Below are 26984 nucleotides of genomic sequence, written 5' to 3' on the forward strand. Positions count from 1 at the left end.
AGAAGATGAAGATTATTAAGAAGAAGAAGCTTGAAGAGCGGCAATGCTGATCTCTTCGAGGAAGGATGCGATGTACTGGATCGGCATGCACATGGTAGGCGTTGTTTCTTTCGCCATGATGAGGTAGTTTCAGGGACATTACATTTTACGTGTTGTCCTTGTGTACGCACACGTTGATCAACAATGCAACCGCGCAGGTGCCCAACATCGTCGGCGTCGCCCGGTTCACCTACGGCTTTCACCGGACAGGGGCGGGTGAGTGAACTCTATGTACGATCATGTGCACAGCGCTACTAGATTACCCGGCATGACTGCGCTTACTCGAAAACTGATGCTTCGTTTGAAGACCGAGGTCGCGGGATCGAATCCCAGCCACAGCGGCCGCATTTCGATGGGGGCGAAATGCGAAACCACCAGTGGTACTTAGATTTAGGTGCACGTCAAAGAACCCCAGGTGGTCGGAATTTCCGGAGTTCCCCACTACGGAGTGCCTCATAATTCGAAAGTGGTTTCGGCACGTAAAACCCCGTAATGTAATGTGTGTCGTTTGAAGACCATACGTACATCAAGTGATACACACATCAAGCATCGCGAACATACTGTCTTCAATGATTGAACGGAGAACCTACCTCCACAAAATCATGTTTTCAACGAGCCACCCTGGACTAAAGGCCTGCGCTTAATCAAATAATGGGAAAAAAAGTATTTCTGTCTCTCTCCGCTAGGTCTGCATGTCTGTAGGCCTGGAACCAGCGGTAGGAAAATATTGTAGTGTATTTTCTTATCATGAGTAATCATATAGAATGTATTTCACTTTGGCAGCCGGTGGGGCTTGGGTCAGTTGTAAACATACCGGCTCTGGATTCTCGTGCTCAAACTAACATTTGAGCTTGAAACCACGGGGAATCTGTACTTTGGCTCAGCACGTAGCGTGGTCACGGATTCTAGAACCAGTAATGAGTGCTAGGTTTCGCGAGTCTTCTTGTGATGCTTTCACCGTTAAGAATAACGCTAACTGTAGGGCCAAAATTGGCAAATTACAAACTACTGTTATTTTACTTGATGAGAAATGTATTTAAAGTTGCTTGCTAAAACCTCTTGTAACGAAAATACGAGGGCGAATTAGAAATTCTTTGCCCCTATTCTTTTTAGCCAAATTACTGCTCTAAATGCGGAGTCAACATATGCACTCCCCGACTTTTCTTGGACCGGCGCGGCCTTTTATGCCGGTAGGTCCGCGGCACGGCACTGCTGCTAGTTGTCGAAAACGACGGTTGTGCTTCCCACGTCCACGGCGTACCAGCAACGGAGTGTGATTAGTTCTCTATGGAGCAAGGGGATGAACACCTATCGAAATACGCAGCGAAAGGCAGCCCACGTAAGGCGAAAGGTGTCTCCCTATGTCAAGGGGTGGTGTTGTGAGCTCGCAGAGAGCCGTGGAGACTTGCATGGCAATGAGCGTTCGGGGAGGCCGCATGCGTCGCCACGTGGGGCATCGGAACCGCCGACATGCTCCGCTCATTTGTCCGCGAGAGTCTGGACCGCCCAACATACACCCGGACGTCGTCCCCCTATAATGCTTTCAACGCTTTCTGTCCGCTGAAGAAATTCATCAGAAGACAGCAATTAACGTGCAACGATGAAGCCAGGACAGCAGTCCGAGGGTGGACCCGCAGTCAGCCGGATGAATTCACCCGCAGGGGCATCTCAAATTTAGTGCTGCGACGGCACAAATGGCTGAATTGGTGTGGGGAATATGTAAAAAAATAGGGTAAGGCGCGTGGAATAGTACGTATATTTGTAATTGTATGTACCTTATTTTGGCTAATAAAATATAGGGGCAACGACTTTCTGATTCGCCCTCGTATGTTAAATCATCATCGCTGATACCTTTGCAACTATACTATCCACGTGCTCTACTTTCGTATAATTGTCTGGAGGGCGGAACTCATTATTCGGTCATGCCCATGTCACGTGCACGGATGTCGAGGTTGTCGCGCCGCGCATGAAGCAATCGTAACTAAATTTAGCCTCGCCCGGCAGTCAGAGAGGCTTAGCTCGGCAGCGCTTTTGTGGATCCTATCGGAAGTGGCCGTGCTTGAGAGAGCTCAGACATAGCGGGCATATTCCATCAAACTCAAACTCAAAGGCCTACAACTATGCACTTCTTGCAGAAATTTCACGCTTGGCCGCCTATGAAACATAGGGTCCAGAAACGGCGTGATCGTACTCTAGCAGCAAGATAGTATGATACCAATCAGTTCCCATCACCTTTAATCATGGCAGGCCCACTACAAAGACGCAGTTAGCGTCATTGCAAGCGTAGGCTGTAGTACCAATTCTAGCAGCATCGTAAGCATTATAAGCTTTCTAGTGCGTGAATAAATGTCGCATGCCTTACCTTGGTGTCCTTGGGCACAGGAAATAAGCCGTTGCTTGATCATGCCTGTGCCGTGCCTACAGATGACACTATTGTGAGGCTATGCTTGACGCAAACTGAGCTAAATTTAACCTCGCGCGGAGTCAGAGGCGTAGCTCGGCAGTGCATTTGTCTATCCCAGCTGGAGTGGTCGCGTTTGAAGGATCTCATTCTGCCATAGTAGACAATTATTATTCCACTTCAAGCGGCTGTTTATGAGGAGTTATAGGGGCCGAAAGTCTGCAATTTCTTGTATAAGTTTCCCGCTTGCTCGACTATGGCGCGCCTGCGTTCGACACGTAGCGTCCAGAAATGGCATAAAGAGATTCTGGCAGCTCGTGAAATGGATACCCAACCCAGTTAAGCCACAGTTGTTAGCTTTCAATGCGTGAATAAATGTGCGCTGTCTACTTCGTTAGGTCATTTCTGCGCACTAGTGCTCATGTACCATCTGCGGCACGCACAACGTGTCACGTACCCCTGCGCCTATGCGTCCCTGATAAGAGACTACCCGATTTTTTCAAGCTCACAAATTCAAGCAGGGCTCCTCCTTTCCACTTAGAGGGACCTCACTAAAATGTTCTAAAGCCACCTTGGCTGAACTACATTGCACACCGTTGTCGCTTGCAACAACACCTTGTTGATGATAACGAGGGCGCTGTACACATGCACACCCCTCCATGTGTGTTATTTATAGCAGGTTGCCTTTCCTCGCAACTGACTTTGCATTGTACTTGCCGCCAATATTTCAATGAAGTCCTTGTTTAAACGTCAAGAAATATTATTTTTGAAGCATCGAAGTTGCTTGGACCATCAGAATTATTTGTCGGAAAAGCATGGTTGGTGCCTGTAAATGCAAAAACTACTACTCGTAAAACGATACCAAAAATCTCGTGAAAAGGACTTAGTGAACTCTCATCGATGTATAGAAGACTTCAGTCCAGTGACCGGCGTGAGCACTGTATCAGAACTACGCTTTTCAAGTATTATTTTAATTTCCTTCTTTGTATTATCGTCATCAGTCGACAGAGTGGAGACGGATGAGAGTTAATGGAAAAGGCAGACACCGCGAGAACATTGCAGAGTTGCTCCTGACGCCACCTTGTAGGCTTCTCTGCAAACAGAGTAGAAAGCCTTTTAACTCTAGCAAAGCAAGGGAACACGGTATGACGTGGCAGCGGTTTCAGTGAGAAAGCATTTTTCTTCTTTTACGCAGATGTGGGTCGCATCTTCGATATATGGCTGGGCACCGAGTCCTTCGCCAACATCTGCAGTGACATCGCGGTCATCGGGCTTCTAAGAAAAGCGGTAAGCCCAAGATTACTTTTCCCGTAGCCACAGCAGTCTGCTGTGAAGCCACAATACCCGCTAAGACGGGGCTGCTGTTGAAAGCGAGCTCGGAAGCTATTGTATACCAAAACACTAAAAAGTACAAATCGTGCTGCCCGGCATTCATTGAACAGACAAACAACACAGACAAATAAAATATTTTTTTTTCATTTGGTCAAGTCACTTTTAGGGCAGCTGCCTAACGTCGGAAAATTAAGAAAATTCAGTCATGAAATTTTCAGTTATTTAACTCTGCACTGAAATACAATTTCACGATTTATTTTGTAAAGTGGAACCATTGGGACATCTAGAGCGGACGAATTTCATATAGTGGGCATCACTCACGTTTGTGCCACCTTTGCTCGGCGCTGTTGTAAATGGAGCTGTTGCCCTTGGCGATGCTACCAATATGTCCGATTCGCAGTCCTAGTTCGTTTATTATCACGCATTTCAATAGAAAAACCGGAGCTCTCCAGATCTACGCCTTCCTTTTTAGACCATGCGTGGAACAAGATCTGAACAATTAATTTCATTTGATCGGGTGCTGCGCAATGTTAGCCACAGCCTCATTTACTAGTCGAGTAGTACGGCGGACGGTACTATTGCCTGACGCAATGCTTTGGGCTGCCTCGAGAGTGCAGTTGGAGAATAGTGTTAAACAGTATCGCTATAATACCAATACAAGCCCATTTCTGCCGGGTGCGCGATGTATTTGATTACATGTTCACGTAGTCAAGAATAGCAGCGATATTTCAGTCATTATTGAACATATTTGTTGAAAAACGTTTACATTACTGCTTTTGCCGCTCTCTTCTAAAGCTGTTGAATAAAACTATATATTCGGCCTCAAATAATGACTGAATCTTACTTCGATAACGGCTGCATTCTCGGATCACATAATGGGTTTCGTGTGGGAAGATGTTCATCAGTTTTTACAACAGCTGCTCTTAGCGAGTTTTCAACATTGGACGGCTGCCTTGTTGGTCTCCATCTCAGCAAGATAGCCCATACGTAGCAGCGTAGCACATCGTTGGCGCTGAATAGAAGAACCACATTGACAGCGACGTGGCCGCTAATTTTCAGAACTTGGCACCTTTGTGTTGCGCAGGCCCTGTGGGGTAGGCGAATTCATTACTTCGGACTAGCGCGGCATGAAATTGTGCGCAGAAAGCTCGGCCGTTCGCTTTGCCTCTGATTGACCTTTCAAGGTTCTCGCTGAGCATGGCCGCCATCCATCTGGTGGAGAAGCTCAGCCGCCTGAGTGGGGTGTGAGCACTCGCAGCGCTTAGTTTCCTTTGTCTGTTATCATATTTGGACACAGAGTATTGTCGCACACCAAAAATGAAGGACTTGGTGACGTTAAAGTAGGGGGTGCCCTACAAGTCGGTTTGTCTCCGTGTAAGGTGACTATAGGCCGCAGTTGTGCAAACAGCTCGCTTTCTGAACATTCGGTTTGACTGCTACGTGACAAAGTAGGCCATCTCCAAAATTCGGCAGAGACACTTAAGACTGCTTACGTTTGGGAATGCGGAAGCGTTATAGTACCTCTGGTGGAATGTTTTTCAATCGAAGCTCGTATTGACTCACAAGTGGCGTTTTCATAGTCAGGCAAGAAAAACAAGAAAATAAGAAACAGTTGCTGCCAGAGCAGCACAGATGCGGGAAAGGGCAGTTTGGTGAGTTGACAGCTGTGCCGGCACCGTAGCGGGAGTCATGAGGAAAGATTTCAGCTTCATAGGCGTGCTCATGCCACGAGCGCAACTAATCAGAGCCGTTTCGCTTGCGCCGGGGAGGGAAAGGGCAGGAAAGGGTTTCGCGCACGCTGCGCCGTCTTCGTTTCCGTTCAGTTCAGTCTAGAAAAACGTATGGGACGACCATGCATTGTGCGTTCCCCACGAGGAACGGGCAGCCTCCGACGAGCGGCGGCGAGGACTCGCCTGTGAAGTGGCTCGCCATCGGAGCGCCGATCCACCCGTCTTAGAGCCGCCCGAGCCCAGGCGATCGGACAAGAAGAAGATCCCGGGCTGAGAGAGAGGGAGGCCGAAGCAATGCGGCACCGTTACATGTTGGTTACTTAAGCGTGACGAAGGTCAGGTGCACGCAGGAGAAGCTTCGCTTACCCCGTTTTCCGGCAGAGGAAGGGCTGGCCATTTTTCTTTCCGCGCGTTGCTTCACCGCGTGAGCTCCCACGTGCGTTTTAACTGCGCATTCGTAAGGCCACATTAAATGCGGCAAGCGTCTCAACCGGCTCGCTTCTCCACGAGGAGTTCATAATTCGAAAGACCGCTCAGTGTAGTTCAATAGGACATCCATATTTTTACAGCGCCGCTCTATATGGCTACCGTTCCGTGCATTTTTTTTCGTCCGTCAACAAAAACTATCATCATCAATGTCTCATACCTCCGTAAGCATTCATGCTCCCGTAACAAAGCAAAAAAAAAATATGCAATGGCTCATAGCCCCGTAAGGCAGAGGCTACAAGTGCTAGCGCAGCGAACAGTCTTGAAATTCTTTCTAATCACGCATACAGCATACTGAACAGCATGTCGAAAACTGTCATCATCAATGGCTCATACCTCCGTGAGCAATGGCTCATACACTCGTAAGCAAGCAAAAAGTACAATGACTCATTGGCCTGTAAGGTTCATGGCCACTTACATTGCGTGAATTATGCGATGACAGTACTCCTGCTGTCGTTGTCGGTGATTTCAATCTGGATGTGTCGGTACCGAAAATGGAGTGGTTTACGCTTTCCGTGTTGGAGACATATCCCTTGCGATACCACACCTATCCGGCCCAACCGGCCATCCAGTGGTGTACGTGCATCGATTTGACATTAGGAAAGAATCTGATTGCAGTTGCGAGTGAAATAATGATCACAGATCAAGACAATAAATGAGTTCGTACCTTTGTTAAAAATTATGTGTCACCTCCGTGTCGTGTGCTAAACACTTCGTTGGGGAGCCACCTTCAGAGAGTGGAATCGCTCATGATTTTTCACACTTTATACACTCATGACGTGGCGCCACCTGCTCCACTCCCCGGGTCTGGAATCCACTTCCCACTACAATGCATCTTACCTGAGGGCAGCATACATAAAAATAAATATCACTCACTCCGCACCATTCACTTTTTTTTTAATTTGTCCGATGCTGGGTGTGATCAAACTGGCGTCATATATCGTCAGACATGCCTCACGCACGGATTTCTTGGTGCTGGCACTAGATGGCGCAGCGTGTCCAGAAAGATGCGCTAGAGGGGAGCACGACGGCATACACCGCGCTTCATACATGACGCGTTTCGGCTGCGGCAATACACTGTGAAGATACGCTACATTGTTTTAATTATAATCGCATGAAGGTCGACTTTCATTGGGAGATGCGTTCCACCGGAATTCTTGTTCGTGCAGGGGCATCTGCGTTAGCAGGCGTTTGGTTTGTGGCGACACCAGAGACCTGACCACATGGGGGCTGGCCCCTCCCGCGTTTAACCATGCGTGGCTTAGCTATGGCTAGGACCCCTCGGTAGAGGTAACACACCCCTTTGTCCTAGACTTCACGTAGACGGCACACCCGGACTGACCTGTCCCGGTGAAATCGGTAGTTGTCTTTTCCTTTCCTCCTCTCCAACATTCGTCTTTCGCTCTCACTTTCAATCTTCCATGTTTTCTACTCTCTTCTACATTACATCCGATCTTCTTGTCAGTGAGGGTTAACTCTGTGTAAGTAGCCAACCAGGGTCACATTCGGTTATAGTGGTGACGTATTGCTGGCGTCTGCAGGGTCACTGATTGCAGGTCCTGCAGCGTCCCCAGCATCCACGGTGTGTGGCTGGCGTTGCTGCCCGAAAACTGCACATTCACCTATCGCTAGTTCCTTCTCCCCACTCCTTGATAGCCCTCAGAAAAGAGTGCACACCGATGAAGTATTTTGCGGTCGCCAAAATTAATCTTTCCCCCGAGTCTGTGCGATTCGCTCTGAAAAACAAGACAAAGCAGTACGAATAATTTCGCCCTTCTTTGTCTCGAAGTCACTGATTGAAGTTTAAGTCCAGGTTATAAAGCATCGAGGATGGCAAGCGCGGTGACATCTCGTCTTGGAGCTCTGCGACTAAAACATGAAAAATTGCCCAATCTAGTGCCAGTTTGCCATGCCTAAATAGCAGCGATCCCGCACAGTATCATAAATACCCTCCATGGCGTTACCTCAGATGATCATATGCTGGAGCTGAGTGAGGCTGAACGCCAGGAGGGCTTCAGTGAGCAAAATGTCATGAACGTTAAGCGAATCAAGATGAGTGATGGCAAAGAAACCCAGACGGAGCTCCTGATACTTACTTTTGGCTCAAGTGTTCTGCCCGAGTCCAGCAAGGCCGGGTATATCAAGCTTCGTGTTAGGACATACGTGCCATATCCTCTGAGATATGTTTCAAATGTCGCTGGTTCGGCCAAAGTCCACAGAACGGCCGAGGCCACCAAACTTGTGCGAAATGCAGTGCTCATGAATACCCCTCTCAGTCTTGAGAACTCACTCTACCCTGTGTGAACTGTGATGGCGAGCACGCCGCATACTCGCGGTCGTAGCTATCCTCAAAAAAAGAAAAGGAGATATTGACAGTTAAAATGAAGGAGGATATAACTTTCAAGAAGGCACGCAGGCTGGTATCATGCGTGCCAAAGAACAGCCTTGCGGGAGTGGCGCGTCAGAGGGAAGTGCCACAACGGCCTCTAGCGGCTGTCCAGTCCACACGCAGTGGGCTGGCGGCAGTAACTCCATCAACCCTGTCGGCGGATGCAACCAGTCATGCTCCGTCATTGAAGAAGGGCCCATCAACCTCCCGGCTGGATGAGCCCGCGTCGTGGCGCCCTGAAAGGGCTCCGTGAGCTAATTTTTCATTCTTGAACGCACCGCATCACGCACACGAACAGAATGAACACAGAAATCTTACAGCGGAATGTCAGAGCTCTTCTCCATAACCTAGACGAACTCACAGAACTCCTCCATCAGTATTATCTAAATGTGCTGTGTGTTCAGGAAAAACACTTAGAACCCGCTTAAACAAACTTCTTCAGACAGTATGCTATGTTACTGAAAGACTGGGACGACGCTGTTGCCTCGTCCGCAGGTGTAGCAATAGTGGTGGATAAGTCTGTTGCTTGCCAAATCTTTCTCTCCAAATGGCCCTTAGGTGGGGCCTTTGTGAATGAGTTTAACAAATTCATAACAATCTGTTGCATTTACGTACCGCCTCATTACCAACTTAGCAAAACGCGCTTCTACAAGCTGATTGACCAGCTCCCGGAACAATATATAATTGCAGGTGGTTTTAATGCTTACAGCACACTGGGGGGAAACTACAGGTGTGATGCGAGATGGTGACTGGTGCATGCCTACTTGGTGAATGCCTACTTAATAAAATGTAACCGAGTTACGATAACATCTCGCCCAATTCCCAATCTTCTGTTGACTTAGCGGTGTGATCGGCAGCTCTTCTGCCTTACTTAAAGTGGAGCGCTATCAAAAATCTATACGCAATCGACCACTTCCCTAATTTAGCAATACGAATGCCATCCACGTGCTTCAGCCTGAAAATTAGCCTACGCCAACTGGAATTATTTCAAGGAATCGCCTTGCTTGTCACCACATTTTATCGCCCATTTCAGTATATACGACGCAGTAGTATTTTACCCTTTTTATCATCGACGCAGCAGGCAAGTTTATTTCACAATCAAGCGTTAGCTCATCGAGAATATGAGTGCCATGGTGGAAAGATGAGTGCAAGGAGACGCGAAAGCAACAAAATAACGCGTGGAGCATATCCGTCAATCCCCAAATGCAGGAAATGTGATAGAATTCAAAAGCATTACATCACGGGGAAGGCGGAAGCGACGGCAGGCTGGGAGGGTACGCTGGGAGAGGTTGCGCCCATTAATTCATACAGACAGGCGGCCCGGAATGAGCTAAGAAGGCTTAAGGGACAACAGATCCGTTCGTTGCCCTTGGTGGATGAAGGAGGGAACAAGCTGGAAGACCAAGCCGACGCTCTTGGTGAAGACTTCAAGCGCCTGTCTGACACCACTCACTATTCGAAAAACTTTCTCAAATACAAAGCAATAGAAGGACTTAAGCCCCTGAGCAGGAAATGTGGCTCAAATGGTCATTGTAACCATCCTTTTTCCATTGCCAAACTTAAAGCTTCCTTGGCCGCACGTGAGAGCTCTGCGCCAGGACATGACAAAATCATGCCGGATACGATTGAGTACTTCCACTCCGACACACAAATCACACTACTCACACTTTTCAATATTATCAGGGCTGCTGGGCATAATGCATGTAAAGATAAAGAAGGTATTGTTTTCTAAGTTTTGAAGCACGGTAAGGATTCTTTATTGCTGACCAGTTACCGTCCTATAGCGCTTACGATCTGCCTTTGTAAGTTTCTGAGAAAATCACCGTCTTGGAAATTTTCTATAGTCCAACAAAATGCTAGACCCATTTCGATGTGGCTTTAGGGAAGGCCGATCTGCAACCGACAATTTCGTGTGCATCGAAGCAAACATCCGTGATGCATTTGTACATAAGCAGTGCTTCATTTCTATATTACTAAATATGGCAAAGCATACGACACGACATGGCGCTACGGGATATTGCGAGACCTGTCAGAGATGGGCATTCGAGGAAATATGCCTGACGCCATGAAAAACGACCTGTCCAACTGTACTTTGTCATTTAGAATGGGCAATGTATTGTTCCATACATTTATACCAGAAGCTGGTGCACATCAACTAAGCTCCCTCAGCTGCACGCTCTTCATTATTATGCTGACCTTGTTGCCTGCATCTCTACCTCCAGTAATTATTTATTATGTCAATGTAGACGATATACAATTACCCTTCAAGGATTGAATTTATTGAAACTTCAATAATTAAAATGAACTTATTCAAAATCTGTCTCATCAAACATGGGGAAGTGATAAGAAGTGCCTATTGAACCTTCACAATTGCCTTGTTCGATCATGTTTGGATAATGGTGCGACGGTATATCACTGCCGCGCCGAGCGCGCTAAAGACCCCGGATCCCGTTCACTATGTGGGTAACCGTCTGACCACAGACCTTACTGGAAGTGTACACGTTGAATCGAATGAGTCGTCCCCTCACCTACAAAGAACATGTAGTAGTTCCACATGTTTCCTCAAGATACAGTCTTAGCATCGGTACCCTTGCTACACATCCGTTAACGATATTACGTCTGCTGCACTATTCCATAATTGGCCCTCAGTGACGGAGCCTTTTTTATTGTCGCTCCGGAAACTTCATGAAGAAATGGGTGTGTCGGTCCTCGAGAATTGCCTGCTGGCTCCAGTGAATCTGTTCCCACCATTGCAATGACAACTCGTTGAATGTATTTATTGAGGTAACAAAATACGCTCCAAATGTGCACATATATATGCATATTCGGGAGCTCCAGTCGAAGAACACATGCCCAGAGTTTTACTCAGATGCTTCAAAGTCACAGGCCTTTGCTTTTTCAGAATGGGACGCTTTATATATTGAAACCAGAATCTTCACGGCAGAGACCTATGAAATACTGTCGGCTAATAAACATAGCAACAAAGCAAAGCTCCCAAAGGCCATTATATTCGCAGATTCCTAAACTGTCATCAAAACTTTACAATCGCTACGAAAACAGAAAAATCCTGCAAGAGGCGACCTCTACAATACGTACGCATCTAACCAACAGGCTGTAATATGATGGATACCTGGGCACATGTGTACAGAGGGTAACGAGCTTGCAGATAAAATGCAGCTCCCATAGCAACAAAACCTAACAATCAGGCCACACTTGTTCCTCAGAGAATTTAAGCTATTCCTGCGGAAAGAACTCCGGAGCTATTCGCAAACATTGAATAAGCTCACCTAATTAGGCCACTTTTAAGGAACTGGTCTTCATTAACAAAATCCCGACGATCTGAAGTTCTCTTCTGCCACCTCGGAATAAGGCACACATAGGGTGCACATTCATATATACCATACACTTTTAACTGGCATTCATATGGTACACTTTTAACTGCGCTGAACCTCCGCGCTGTGGCAGATTTGGCGAAACGCCGACCGTGCTACATGTCGTGCTGGAGTGCCGGGAAGCTGAAGCAAAACGGAGAAGGCACATTCCTGTGGCATACAAACAACATATCCCCTTACATCCTATACTCTTCCTTTGCCGAGAACTTCTGTTTGAAACCAAGGCAGTGCTTAAGTTTTAAATGATGTTGTGCTGCATGCCATTAGCCCGAGAGTTTCGTAGCCCTCCTTTCATCTAGTGGTAACTGCTGGGAGCTTACTATTTAGTAGAGTACAGGCCTCTTGACATTTGTGCTCAAAGGCCTTAGCGAGGAGGTGGCACTAGCGTAATCGATGCATTTTTTGTTCGTGCTGTTTCATTTTAGAATACATTTTACGGTCATCGCTCACATCACTCGTCGCTGACATTATTTTAACACTTGCATATTTTACGTAACTCCATATAGCCTCGCTACATCTGCCATTTGTCATTCACCGCTTCATTGATTTCCTCACACCATTTATTGGCGCTTTTTGACCACCCCTCGCCCTCGCGCCAAGAAAAAACATCCTACGTCATACATTAATTTTGTTACAAGACAAGCTATTGCACACAAGGCAACTTAATTGGTGGACCGGCATCGGCCAGGACTATGAGAAACCTTTGTATGCAGTGCACGCATATGCTTAGACACGGAACGATTCGGCTAATACTTGCGTTTCACAGCAGAAATAAAACTGGTTTATTTTGAAACGAATAATTTGCGGCTCACCTATCCAAGTAACACAGACATCCCTGAATTATTTTACCACTGTTGATCGCTTCATTCATTCAGTAAGAAGCCTTGCGCCGAAGTAGCAAAACTTTCTCAGATACATGCCACTCTCGAGCAGCCACGAAAACGAGGCCGAGGCATCCGGTTCCCCGTACACGGGAGCTGACAACCCCGACCTCGGTGAACCCTTCACCCTGGAAGAAATCAGGACCGTCCTTCAAAACTTGAATGGCACATCGGCCCCAGGTCCGGACGGTGTTAGTAACAAGGCCCTTCGTAACTTGGACGAAGACTCCGTCCGGTTCCTAGCGGATCAAATCAATCAGGTCTGGGCTTCCGGCAGGGTCCCACCGGAATGGAAGAACGCCACCACGGTTCTCATTCCAAAGCCCAACAAGCCCTCGGGCGTCGAGAACCTCAGACCCATATCACTCACGTCGTGCGTGGGTAAGGCGGCGGAACACGCCATTCAGAACAGAATCTCCAGATTCCTCGTAACCAAGGGACTATTACCACACACCCTCATCGGATTTAGACCCGGTCTATCAACTCAAGACACCATGATTTTAATCAAGCACCAAATCATTGATGACCCCATTAGAAACGCCAAGGCCATTCTTGGGTTGGATCTAGAGAAAGCGTTCGACAACCTCTCTCACCAATACATTGTGGACACCATTTCTAAACTCAACCTCGGAGCTAGGTTCCACTCGTACGTCAAGTCATTCTTGGATAACAGGACGGCTACGCTCCGATTTGCCGACCTCTCCACGGAGACTCTCTCGCTGGGGAGCAGGGGCACTCCCCAAGGCTCGGTCATCTCCCCTATGCTTTTCAACCTTGCCATGGCGGGACTTGCTGAGAAACTAGGGCAGATCCACGGGCTCGAGCATACCATATACGCAGATGACATCACCATGTGGGTGTCCAAAGGAACCCCGGGCATGGTGCAGGACATCTTGCAAGAAGCAGTGAACGCCATAGAAGAATTTCTAATTCCCACAGGACTCAGATGATCGCCTACCAAGTCGGAGCTGCTCGTACGCAGAACCACGCAGAAGGGCCGCAGGCCATACTCGTCAGACTTCGATTATAATCAAGAAATTACCGTACGAACCACTTCGGGACATGCCATACCGTGCGTCGATAAAATCAGAGTCCTGGGTATGATCGTAGAGACTAAAGACGTCAATGCCTCTACGGTTCAAAAGCTCATCACCAAAACCAACAACGCTATTGGGCTCATCAGAAGAATTGGCAATAGACACAGGGGCCTCAGGGAACATAATCTCATCAAACTAATACACGCGTTCGTCACCTGTCACTTCGCATACGTTGCGGCAATGCTCAATTGGACAAGATCTGAAAGAGACAGACTGAATGCCCAAATCAGAAAGGTCACCAAGCAAGCCCTCGGCATTCCAACCAGCACCAGCAACGAGAAGCTGGGGCACCTGGGCATGCACAACACCCTGGAAGAAATTGCCGAAGCCCAGCAGCGCGCCCAGCTTGCTAGGCTTTCGACGACGCCTCCGGGGTGCACGATCCTAGAGAAGCTAGGCTTTGCACAAGGAGACATAGAAAAAGACTTTGCGGACCTCCCACGGGACATCCGCGCCAAGATCATGGTCCGTCCTATACCCAGAAACGTACACCCCGAAAACAACAGGGGCAGACGACAAGCGAGAGGACAATTCCTTCTTAACCAAGCATTGGCGAACCGTGAACGCTCAGCTTTTGTGGACGCGGCGGCATACACGGGAAACAAAGCTTTCGCAGTGGCGGTTGTGGATGGCCGTGGATCCACAAGATATGCAGCCACGGTAATTGCAAGGAAGCCTGAGCAGGCCGAACAGGTTGCGATCGCTGTTGCGCTCACCGATGACAATCTTTCCCATATCTACAGCGACTCAATAGCCGCTATCAGAGCATTCCAAAAGGGCATGGTCTGCGCACAGGCTCTCAGGATTGTTTCAAAGAAAGAGATTAAGAACCACTTCATATACTGGCTCCCGGCACACTTAGGACCAAAGATCGGCGACGTCCCCAACCTTAACGAGGCGGCACACGAGGCTGCGCGCGCGCTTACAGACCGCGCGGCTTCACCCAACCACTCGGAGAATAAGGACGCGCCCACTACATACAATGAAATCACTAAACACTACTACCTACAACGCAGACAGTATAGCACGCCACACCACACGCTCACTCGAGCTCAAGGGGTTACACTCAGAATGCTACAGACAGACACATACCCCACTCAAAACAGATTACACCATTACATGCCTGAGCTCTACGACAAGTCTCATTGCACCAATTGCAATACATCCCTTAACGTACATCATTTACTCTGGCCGTGCTCGCAAGCTCACGTAAACTACGACCAGGACAAGCGCAAGTTTGAAGAGGCAATCCGGAGTGAAGAACTCGCTCTCCAACTCTGGGCCGTCCAGCAGGTCCACGACGCCGCCAGGAAGCTCAACCTCCCGGTTCCGTCGTGGGAGACGCCCACTCCATGAGAGCCCAAAGCTCTCGTGGCCTGCAGGACCTGAATAAAGTTGATTTCCTTCCTTCCTTCTCAACCACTGTCATCGCATAGTTATTTTCTCAGAAATAGCAACTGGAACTGCGTATCCCAAACTGACGACTGTGCGATGTGGCGCTTGTCTTCATACGGTATCTGATACTTCAGGTGAATAATCTACCGAGCCCGCGCGGATGACCAAGTAGGCACTAGTGGCGCTTAAGGACGGGGATATAATTTGTTTACCTGCATGTAATCATCACAGACAAATGCAAAGAGAGTGAGTAATGAACACATAAACACAATGCACCCACATATGGTGATGTGACATTTCAAGGGTAAAGGCAAAACAGCTATAAAATAGATGTGTCCAAGAAGCAACGTTCTCATAGATGGAGTGTGGTGGCGCGAACTGAAGGAACACCGCACGGAGTGAACGATGAAGACGAGTGCAATTTTTCACAGTTAACATGTAGCAGCTAGTGCAATCAACTACCCTTATAAGTATTCACAAAGTTTCAAAATTAACCGCAGCTATGCCTTCTGAGTTTAGCGGCAGGTACTTCGTGACTGCGAGCACCTGTTTTTTCAACATACTAGAGTCTTAGCCGGCACGCTGTGGCAATATGTGCATGAGCGATGGCATCTAGTATTTTGATTAGATGTGTGAGCATGACCTAAATAGAGCACGCTCTTCAGGGTCCCCTTCGGTAAGTTCCCCGAAATTGTGAGATAGTCTGTGGGAGAAGCAAAAGCGCAGGTGCATACATACACCAGGCACTGATGCACACCGACAACAATGCATAACTAATATCGCTGAGCTCAGTCTCTATCCCTTAATTATGGCTTAATTTTTACGTGCGCAGGAAGCGTCGCAGGGAGCCGACGTAGACGCCGTGAGTAATCTTTATTGTTCTCCTAGTGAACAAAAAAAAATTGCCTTGATTTTTTACATGAAAAGAACTTATGTGTAGCTTTCTGTACAGTAAAGTTGGTGCCAAGTGAGAGACAAACCGGGCCAAATGAGATGGCATGCTTTGGAGCCAGTGTAGCGTCGTTCTTTTTCTGGGACTCGACCCTTCCGATCGGTATGGAGCCTTGGCGGCAATCTACTGTCCCCTCGCTGAAATGATTTATTACGAAACAGGGATGTCTGCTCGCACAATGCCCTTACGTAGAATTCGGCATTTGTGATGGTTTCCCTTTACTGCTACGTGTGCGCAATCCTCCTGCGACGGAAGGTGTATTGCCGAAAGATGTGGCACTTCTTGGGGCGGCCACTTTAATTTATTGATCGAGGCGGCTTTCTGGACGACAGCGCCGTGGTAGCGATGCCATCGGCTCTCGCCGTTCGCGTATGGTTGCCGTCCCAGGTGTCAAATGAGTGCAATGCCGCTTTTCTTCAATAATCTCGCTAGGGGGTAGTACCGTGGCTTGCCGAGAGGCTGTCGTAATTTTCAGCTTTCATTTTTGAGACGTGTTTCAAGTAGTCGTTCTTATTTTTAGGTCGCGAAGAGCGCTTTCCAACAGTAGCCATTCATGAGTGTCACACTGATGTCGTTTCCGCAGCAAACCTCAAGAAAGCTGGTGCATTCACATGACGTGGTCGAAAATAAAGAACGATATAGGGCCACTTTGACTATCTTAAAGGGACACTGAAGTGAAAAGTCGTTTCTTCTGCATCAGTAAATTCCAAAAACACCACTCTTACAACGATAAGACGTTTGGTAAGCCAGAAAAAGCGCAAGAACGAAATACGGATGGCGACGCCAACTTAAGTTCCCGCGCCTGGGGGCTGTGAAGTCTTAGATTTTGATGGCATCTTCAAGGGTCTACTAATTGTATATAGCGGTGCAGATTGACTACATTGTGTTCTAATGGAACTATATATTAAACAGGACAAGTTTCGGGAACCTTTATTCAGCCAACGCGGCCCAAATGCGAAAACATACTTTGGAATCCCTGATGTCACGCTTACGTATCGGCGCTGGGGTTTCGGCGCGAAATTCAAGTACTGATATTTGGACTTTCATTTTCTCATCTAATAATGAAATTCTTATTTTGAAATGACTGCCTGCAGGGTTCTCAAACAATGTTTCAGTAGTCTAAACTGATTTATTGTTTCGCTTTAGTGTCCCTTTGAAGATGAGTCATTATTTTTCACCCTCACTCTCATGCATGCGTCGGTCCAGTAATACGATATGTAGAATTCGCATCGGAATTGATAAAAACGCTCGAGGGAGTGTCAGTAATTTGCGTAAACGATATGACGTCACGGATAACAAACGTAGAGCGTGTGCACGCATAAAAGCAGAAGCGTAGCAGATCACAATGTCACTGAAAAGTGTTTTGTGCGCGCGGTCCTCTATTGCCGACCTCAGAGATGTCAGTGGTTCTAGCCGTCATAAGGCACCGACTCAGCGAATTGTCGGTGCCCGTGCGATTCTGTTAGAGCTCTAGCAACTTTTGCATGCCACATCAATAAAATTTAATATGAAACGGAGACAATTTGGCGTAATTAACAGTTCTGCGCATTCGCACTGAGGAACGCCAGACACTATGTAAACTGCACTCGTGCATTTTTCTCGCTGGATGGCAACCCAGACAGGCACGCCGAATAGCTAAACTCGTGTTTAGCGCCTGTTCTTCGTTCCCGCGAGCAACTTCCTCGGGGCATCTACTGAAAAGCAGGCCAGAAAAGGCATTCTAGCGCTTACTGAACAGCGATGAGGCGATAGGAAGCGTGATCTACCCTGCGTGAAGGTCGCCTGTCGATACTAACCTAGACGACCTAGTAATCCAGCACCAATGAGGACTCGCAACGGCTATGTTTAAAGCAAAATGAAAAGCCCACTTCTGCGGACTAGCGAACACCACGAACTTATCGCGTCGAGGAAAGAAGAAGAAGAGGAATACAGCAATTTAAGCAGCGCGAAAAGGCGAGGACAAAGAACACTTACACACACTAGGGTAATGGAGCATGCGTTGGCTTTCGCTAGGTTGTCCTCACTGCGCCCTCGTCCGTCTAGAGACTACGGCCGCCTTCCAGTGTTCGAGGAGCGGCCTCGCCCTATCTGTCGCCACTGTGGCCCTGTGTGCGATTGTTGTTCGTGGTCGCCCGTTGCGCGCGGTTTGATCGTGCATCATGTCGCGCACACTTGCCCAAACAGAAATACTATTCAGTAGACAAATGTTATTGCAACCATACAGTCGATGACATGCGCATGCGATGTGGTGGGAAAAATTATCAAGAATACCACAGTTCTAATCCGTCTAGGACAGAGCATCGGGGCACCTTTCTACCGGGAATAGGAAAATCCCAGCCGTTTTGCAGATTGCAACGGCATGCTGTCCTGCCACTCCCTATAACGCAAGATCTCTACAAGAGTATTGCTCCCTTTGCGGCTTTCAAGACGACGCGGTTTACACTTCTGATATAAAACGAAGCCGTTCGAATTCCCCTTTCCTGCTTTATTCATTCGTCTGGCATTCGCTTTAGAAGTAGTATTCTTTAATCGCGGCCACATTGAGTTCGGGTGCAGTAAAGTCAATAATTGAGCCAGCTTTTATTCTGTCACAAGCGCAGTTGCGTGCACATACCGGGTGTGCCAGATAACATTAGCGAAGTTGTTCAACGAGAGAAGCCTCTGTAGCGTTGCCGCCGAATACTTGAGTTCGTGGTTCGGACTCAAGCGTGACATTATGGGTCACTTGCGTGCGTCGCCGCAACATATACAGAGAACGTAAAGAGCGAAGACCGGAGCCGTTTCACGGCCGAGCTGGTAAGTGTCTGACCACCAGCCAGGCGGCGTAGCGATTCACGCTTCCACTTTACCTCAAAGGTAGACAGATTATCACACGTCCACGGGTTACGTCTGCGCATCCAGTTTCCATAGAGACGTTAATGCTGCTCCGGTCACGTGCCGCTGGTTACGCCCATCCGACCGCACTTCTCCTTGCGGCGCCTCGCTCGTGCGGTAAGGTGTTCCCTTTTCTCTGCAGATATGATTTTGCTGTTTCTTGCAAGGACATTCTTAGCACTACGGCTTTTAAGCTGGGTGAGCGTATTTTCGACGTGTAGCATAGGATCTGAGCCGTGACACCCGTTTACGGCGCAGACACTCGTTTGTTTTCGCACCCATACTTTCCGAAAGAACATTTGCATTGCTTCCAACGCGTAATTTGCCAAAAGTCACTCGCAAGGCCTTTGGTGTAAAGCACAGAAGTTGTTATGTGTGCCTCACCCGTACCATCACACAAACGTTTCATTTGGCCCGGCTTGAGCAGTGTGTAATGCGCATTTGGGATCGTTTTGCGAAAGATTTTCACATCACTGCACGCGGCATGCGTCTGGCCACGTTCGCAAGGGCCAACTTTACTTGAAGCGGTGATAGATATCCTTTCGGACCGTTCATACAAATTCGGCGGTTTGTCTACAATGAAGCAATACATCTTGTATTAGAGGAGCGGTGGCGAGTTTCAAGTTTGTCTGCGCTGTTTGTAGATGTCCATGTTTAAAACTAGAATTGCACTCAATAAGAAGTTCGGAAGTGAAAAACAACATAAGCCGGTCCTTTGTGGCGTGCCATGACAATGACCGTAACACTCTATGGTGCGACAGTCAAAACAATAAGTAATGTGGAAAACTAATTCGTAGGATGGCTAAATGCGACAGAGCCTCCTTGAATTACTGGAACTTATTAACGCGGCAGCTTTAAGGGTCTCGTGTCGTACAAAAATCCGGCGCGTCCGCGGCCGAAGGAAATCGTCCCAAACCAGGCATCCCCAACCACGCAGGCCCTCCACGTGGCGGAGAGGCGTTACTGAAATAATTGAATTTCTTAAAGTAAAATGCGTCAGAAAATTCATAATGTACGACTTACAACCTGCAGACATAACAGCATCGCATGATAATTTGAATATACGAGAAAACCTCATTCTGTTACGCGGAAACTCAAAAAGCACATCACCCTTCTCCAGCTGCCACTTGAGGTCGAGCTTAGTAGGAGCGCTGTGGGCTTTTCGGTTCCTTGCAACACTTTCAAAACAAGAAATAGAAAGCTCGCCTTCGTATATAGCGTTCGCCGCCAGCGTTTCCAGAAGAACACTACGTTTACATAAGCTGCAGTTGCCGGCAAGCGTGGGAAGCAGTCAGTGATCTTCCAATGCTATCGCATTCCACTCTTAAGGGGGAAGCCTAAGCGTCCTCCCACATTTTCCAGTAGAAGTCAGCTACACCGTCCATTCACTCCAGAATTGCTGCCTGGGCGCAAAGACTGCGGCTTCTGTCCCGCAATAACATTCGGAACAGTCCTCATTTGCATATGGCGTTGTCCTTGTAAACCACAATGAGGGTTGCTATTGGTTATGCTCGAACAGGAACGATTATCGAACAAAATGAAAATGCTTCAGACGAACAGCGAAGGTTATTTAAGCCCTACTTCAATATATCGAATACTCGGACAGCACTAAAAATTGCATTCATTGCTGCCGTATTCGCGACAACAGAACGTTTCGCTCCTGGCTTTGTTGTACAAGGCTGCTGATATCGTCGCCCCAGCAGCTTTTCCAAACATGTTTGCACGCGAATGCTATACGTGACCGCCCCCCCAGAAGCCTATTTATTGCATCCCTGTGCGTACGCTACCTGAGAGCCGCATGATCGCTGTTGCTCTACAGGGCAACACCTCTTCGTGTATGTGCGATTTGCAAACAAACTCAATTGGCAGACGGAGACCACCTCGCTTTTGCCGCAGGAGCCTTGAGCTCTGTTAGATATTGCAGTACCGTACTGCGCTGTACGACGCAGATATCGTTGCGGGGTGATGGGGGGGGGGGGGGGGCATGTGTAATTTTAGGGGTGTGCGAATAGACCTAATCGAATGTGAATCAAATAGGGCCAGGAATGAATCGAGTCAAATCGAATATCACAAGTTTTAGAATAATGGAAAGTTCTTTTCGCCATAACAATAAAAAGCCACCTTCACGCTCTCGTATTTTCTCAAACCTGTTGACAATGTTGCACGTTATGAATCGTTGTCTATTAGAAGCACAAATTAAGCACTTTATTTACATACCCAGGAGTTTCGGAGATTGGGAATGAGCGTGGTTTAGACGGTAAAGTCTTGCTTCTTCAGCAAGGTATCCTTCTCCCCTCCTCTGAACGCAACTTCTCATGCTTCATGCGTACGGCGCCATTGGTAATGAAATTTGTTGAACTTTTTCTCAAATATTAGGATTCAGCACGGTCATTTAGCATTTTGAAATATTCGAAAGCCATTCGAGATGTATTGGTATTTACGACTGTGCAATATTATATTCGCTAATTTGAAGTTCCGGATATTCGCATACCAATACTTTTTTTATTCAGATCAGAAATGGTTGTTAGAGAATGGGCGCCAAGTTAAGGCAGGCGCGGTCGAGGACGGCGGGAACAGGTAATGCGATGACATTAGGAAACTTGAAGCCGCAACTCGGATACCAGTTTGCGCAAAACAGAGGTAATTGGAGATCGCAGGGGAGGCGTCGTCCTACGGTGGCCATATGAATAGGCTGCCGCCGCTGCTGCTGATGATGATGACGATGTATTCATTCGTGAACGCAGACACACATGACTCGTGTCCTCGGTGCGTTCGTGACGTGGAACACCGTGGCATTACTGCTCTGCTGCGGCGGCAACCTGGCTGGTCTACGCTTCCCGCCCAAGTGGGTGAGTGCTGCATTCAAGACGACGGAAGTCGAAGTCGCGTACACACGAACTAAACGTCAATAACCAACTGAAAATGAGCCCACGGGTTCGATTCCCTACTACAGCTCCCACTACTGCGTTCATATGTTGTTCGTGTCTTGTTTCTGCATGTTAGAGCCCGTAATTCCAAATAACGCACCAAGCTTTACAATGGCTACGTTTACATGAAACCGACACGAGCAGGTGCGGTCGGAAATCGGGCTTCCAGAGCCGAGACATCAACGCATTCGAACAGGCCTTTCGAATCTCGCAGCCATCTGCAACAGCGCTATTTCGTGGAGCTTGTCGTAGCATTCGATGATGCTGCATCGCACAGTGCTTGTGTTTGCCTTATCCCTATACGATCCTCGCTGCCAGCGCATATGGCTCACTGGCCTCACGAAAGTATAAACAGTGGCTGCTCCGACCCGTCCGCGGTTACACTCGTGCTTCAAAAGGGTCGGGCTGAATTAACCTTCTCGTGCGGTCGGGCTGGATCAGCTTGACTCGAGGCTCGCTCAACCCGACTCGATGGTGTTGCGTGAACTCGACACACCGATTGCAGCCCGACGAATCGACTCGATCCGCTTCTGTCGGGTTTGTAGAAACACAATTGAGTGACAGCAGCTAGTGCCAGGTTGCATTGGTTGGTAATGGAGAGAGTTGCCGCCTACAATACAAAAATGTAGCGAAATGTGGAAAACAAACACCCTAAACGCTGCAACCATGGGCCCTATAACGTAAAACTATTCCAATACGTTTTTATTCCAATCTCCTGACGTCAAATTTGCGTAACTGCCGACGCAAGCATCGGGCGGTGACCCCCATGGTTGTCTGAACAGACCAATCAAACGCTATCCTCGTTCGTAGAAGGTCACTTTTGTTTGCTTGAAAAACGAATAATACTGCCTACACTGAGCGGCTTGGCTTATCTAATTGGCTAACAAGAGGCGAGGAGCACGCTCAAGTGGTGAGGAGTTCGATGGGGCCAAGTCGTGCATTGAAAATCGATAACCGGGTGAACAGGGTGGTGCTGCGACTGCGATTGGTCCGCTTTCCCTTACTTACCTTGCTGTGGCTAGTCGAAAATCGCGGCGGCACGCAACGTAAGCATAAGAATGACGCTAAAACAGATCTTCAGCAAAGAAAAGTTGGCACAATGAGGTCGTAAACGTGCCGAAAGTCCTCGAAAACGTTACACGGCCTCGCAAAAAGATTTATTGTATGAAAATAAACCCATGCTCTCCGGGAGGTGCGACTAGCCAGTGCCTGAGTGTTTGACAGCAGCCATCTTTTATTCCTTCCGGAACGGGACAGCCTGCGGCTATTCAGAAAAAAGCTCAGTTTTCTTCGACATATTAATGCATCTTCAATGCTTACACGTAACTTCGACACGGTGAGTTTTTGTGGTTTGGTGAGGACGCGTGACAGGCGGGTGAAGTGGGTGCAGCCCGAGAACTTTTTACCAATAGCCGAGGGCTAATGGCGAAAAGTCGAATCAGAAACAATAATTTTTCTATTGTTCGGTCAAATCATGCATAATCAGCGTGTACACGTCATATCAAATGGGGAGCGATCGCGACTGTCGTGACGTCGCGTGATAGACAGATGAAGTGGGGGTGGTCGGAAAAAGTTTTTGACCAATCGCGGAAAGCCGATTGCAGAAATGGAATAAAAAAGTTTGGAATAGTTTTACGTTATAGCGCCCCATGACCGCTACAACATAAAGCTATTCCAATTGTTTATTTTTGATGTCCGCTATTTCCGCTCCGCGACTTGTCATAAATTTTCGGGCCACGCCCACTTCGCTTGTCTTCCCTCGAAGCGACAAAAAACGTGGAATACACCACATCAAAATGAGATGTACGCACTGTTTACGCTAGAATAGGCCGCGCATAAAAGAAAATCCGATTGAACGCTTTCTCGCTATCAGCTCTCCGCTAGTGATGAAACATTTTCTGGCCAACCGCCAAAAGTCAGCACGTGAGAGGGACATGTACGCCTTAAGATACTTTATTATGCCGAACAAAACTGGGCCCCAATTCACAAAACCTTCTTATGCTAAAATTGTTCGTAAGAAAATTTCAGCCAATCTCAATGCAAGACATTGTTAGCGAAGGTGGCTGGCCAGTGGCAAGGAGCTCTTGCGAAAGAAATGGTTTGTGAATTGCGCCCCTGAATGCTTTTTACAATAGCCGGATACTGGCCCCATTCCAAAAGGAATAGAATATGGCTGCCTGCTGATCGGTCTGGTAGTGGGCGCTCGGAGCGAGCGGTCAGATTTATTTGTGTATGATGAAAATGAAGTTCTAAAGGGAATATCCAAAGACAGTTATGCATCCTGTGAAACACCACGTACTTATTAACCATGTTCCTACGCGCACTGCGCTTACGTAAAGCGTTGTTTGCTGCAGCGAATAGAATTCTCCGCGACCTGCGAAGCCAAGGTCTCCATTTGGAGCAAGGTTCCTCGTAGAGGGGGTCAGTTATTTCCACCGTATAGCTGCCATATTGTGAGCGCTGACCAATAAATAGGCGATGCCGAAACGATGCAGGTATCGTTACGGCTTTAAAAATATAAGTACTTGCGTTTATGTGGAAGTGCATGTGAACCACTTTTGATTTGAAGTGATAATAAATGTAACTTGCAATCACACGAAATTGTTCAATTACTAAGCCTCTTTGTCTAAACTGAAGTTGCAATAAGGCTAAGTTGCTAAAGATATAAAGATTGAGTACAAACCGTTGAAGATAATTATCTAACTGAGCGAATAGTTTTCATTACACTCCATCTCAAATTGAATCAAATGCAACGTACGGAATAGGGTCCGACGATATCCTATTTCAAGTTATAAAAACTTTTCATTGTGAATATATGAATTTGTTTTGGACTAGTCAAACAAAGGTTTTCGTGCAACAATCAATTGTACGAATATATTTCCTTCTGGGCTTTCTATAGTGACCATCCAACTGGAACCTCGGCTGATCACGCACACTCCACTGAAGTGTCAGTAACGAAGCGCTCCTCGCTGTAGCCACTAGGGCAGGAGTTGAGGATGGTTCCTAAAGTTCCGCTTCGGGCGTCCAGCAATGAACTTTCTCACCCTCATCCAGCCGTTGCAATGGCTGCGCCCGCCTCTTGGCAGTTGTAAGGTTGTCGAGCCTTTTCGGCATGCAGAAGACGCCGCTTTGTCTCTACTACTCTACGGTGAGGTTCCGCTTTGGGGGGTGAGGGCGGCATCCTTAGAAGCCCCGTTGCATGCCGCCGCGATAGTTGAAGAGCCACCGCAAGCTAAGAAAGCAGAAGCGGACCAATCATAGACGCCGGCACCGACTCCGCATTTCTACCTATCTTGCGTCGCGCCGGCACGACTTAGCGCTACCGGGGCCATTCGTGCCCGCCGGCACCGGGTGATCCACTTTCGCTTCCTACAGCTCGGCCCTTCTAAAACCCTCTCCGCTTCTGCGTACTCCTCGCCTCGCCTCAGCTGTTGAAGTACGCAAAACGTGTCAAAGCAATAAATGCTATTCACTTTAAAGCCAAATAGAAATGCCCACCTGTAAACGAGGAGAGTATTTGATTCGGCTTGTGATAAACCGCCGCGGGTCCGCGCCACCGGTTGCGTCGGCGGTGAGATTAATTTGACGTCATGTGATGGGAATAAAATCCAAATGAAATACATTTAAGTTATATCGCACCATGGGCCCCATAACGAACACATATCTTCATCTATTTTATTCTGATCTCCTGACGTAAAATTTACGTAACCGCCAACGCAAGCATCAGGTAGTGACCTGCAGCGCCATTTGAACAAGCCAATGAAATGCTCTGCTCCTTCATAGGAGATCACCTTTGTTTGCTTTCAAAGTGAACAGCAATGCCTACCTTGGCAGGTTTGTCTCGTCTAGTTGTCTAATTTCTGTTATCTTGTCCAAAGAGGCGAGGAGCACGCCGAAGTGCAGAAGGGTTCGATGGGGCCGGGCTAGCGCAGTGAAAGTAGCTAATCGGACGAGGAGTTGCCGCCGGCGTCGGTGATTTGCCCCCCTCTTAGCTTTCGCAGTTGATAGAAAATCACGGCGGTGTGCAACGGATTCTAAGTCTGCTGCTAAAACTGATCTCCAGCGGAGAAAAGATGGCAAAGCGATGTCGTTAACGTGTCCAAAGATCTAGACAACGTTATGTTTCCACGCAAAAATGTTCATAATATATGCAAATAGCTCAATAAATCCATGTTCATCGGCAGTTCCGAGTAGCCCGTGCCCTAGCAATGGGTAGGCAGCCATCGTTCATTAATTTCTGAACAGGGCAGTCTCCACTATTCCGACAAAATTGTTCGGCATATCACTGCATCTTTAAGGCGTACACGTCACTTTGACGAGATGAGATCTCACTGTTTCGTGACGTTGCGTGACAGATACGCGAAGTGGGCGCAGGCTAAAAAATTTTTGTCAGTAGAGGAGGGCTGATGGCGAAAAAAGCGTAGAATCGTTAATAATTATTTTTCTTTAGTCCATTGTAATGACAAAATAAATAATCTGTTCACGTCATATCAGCTTAGGAGATTTCGCGGTGTGCCAGACGTCGTGTGACCGTCAAGCGAAGTAATCCGGAATATTTGGTGGCTTCGTGTGTCCCACACACAGCGCTAACGCCACTCGTCATAACGCCAGCACACTGACAGCGAGTGTCCGCGGTCGCAGAGTGACATGTGTTCATGTTTGCCTGTGCGCGTGACACCATGCTTGCTAATCTAGTTGGTAAGCGAATGTGTGCAATGTTTTATACGGCCGTCAAAACTACTGAGCTTACCTCGGACAACTGTTTAATAATTTTCTATAGCAGTCAATGCATCATCCTTAGAGCGCAACGACGATTTTCTTTTTACGGTTGGAACAAAAGGTACGGTAAGAACGTTCCAGAAGGGCGTCGACTCGTTCTGGTCACCCATGTGATTTCAAACCTCACATGCGTTAGCTCAACCCATTAAAGCACAGATTCCTTGTCATGTATCATGTAATGTGAAATGTCATGTATCTTGTCGTGTGAAATGTATCCCACATGCCATGGGCAGTTTGTGTGCTATCTGCAGTTTGTTCTAAATAATTTTTGTAATGCTGTTATTTTGTATGCTTTCTTAACTTTTATTAC

General features: G+C 47.6%; 1 protein-coding gene across 3 annotated transcripts in view; it reads left to right on the forward strand.

Annotated features, from left to right (window-relative positions):
• The window catches only part of LOC139057636 (serine/arginine repetitive matrix protein 2-like), a 43604-nt gene continuing 16620 nt past the window's right edge, over positions 1–26984 (forward strand). The window contains exons 1-5 of one of the 3 annotated variants that reach the window (XM_070536216.1): positions 1–94; positions 198–255; positions 3636–3727; positions 15975–16004; positions 21713–21817. In XM_070536216.1, coding sequence (XP_070392317.1) covers positions 44–94; positions 198–255; positions 3636–3727; positions 15975–16004; positions 21713–21817 — 336 coding nt within the window. In that variant the 5' untranslated portion in view covers positions 1–43. The remainder of the gene's footprint in view (positions 95–197; positions 256–3635; positions 3728–15974; positions 16005–21712; positions 21818–26984) is intronic. The other 2 variants (XM_070536218.1, XM_070536217.1) reach the window with 2 other exon arrangements.

The sequence above is a fragment of the Dermacentor albipictus genome, chromosome 3 (assembly GCF_038994185.2).
Source record: "Dermacentor albipictus isolate Rhodes 1998 colony chromosome 3, USDA_Dalb.pri_finalv2, whole genome shotgun sequence".
Classification (NCBI taxonomy): Eukaryota; Metazoa; Arthropoda; class Arachnida; order Ixodida; family Ixodidae; genus Dermacentor; species Dermacentor albipictus.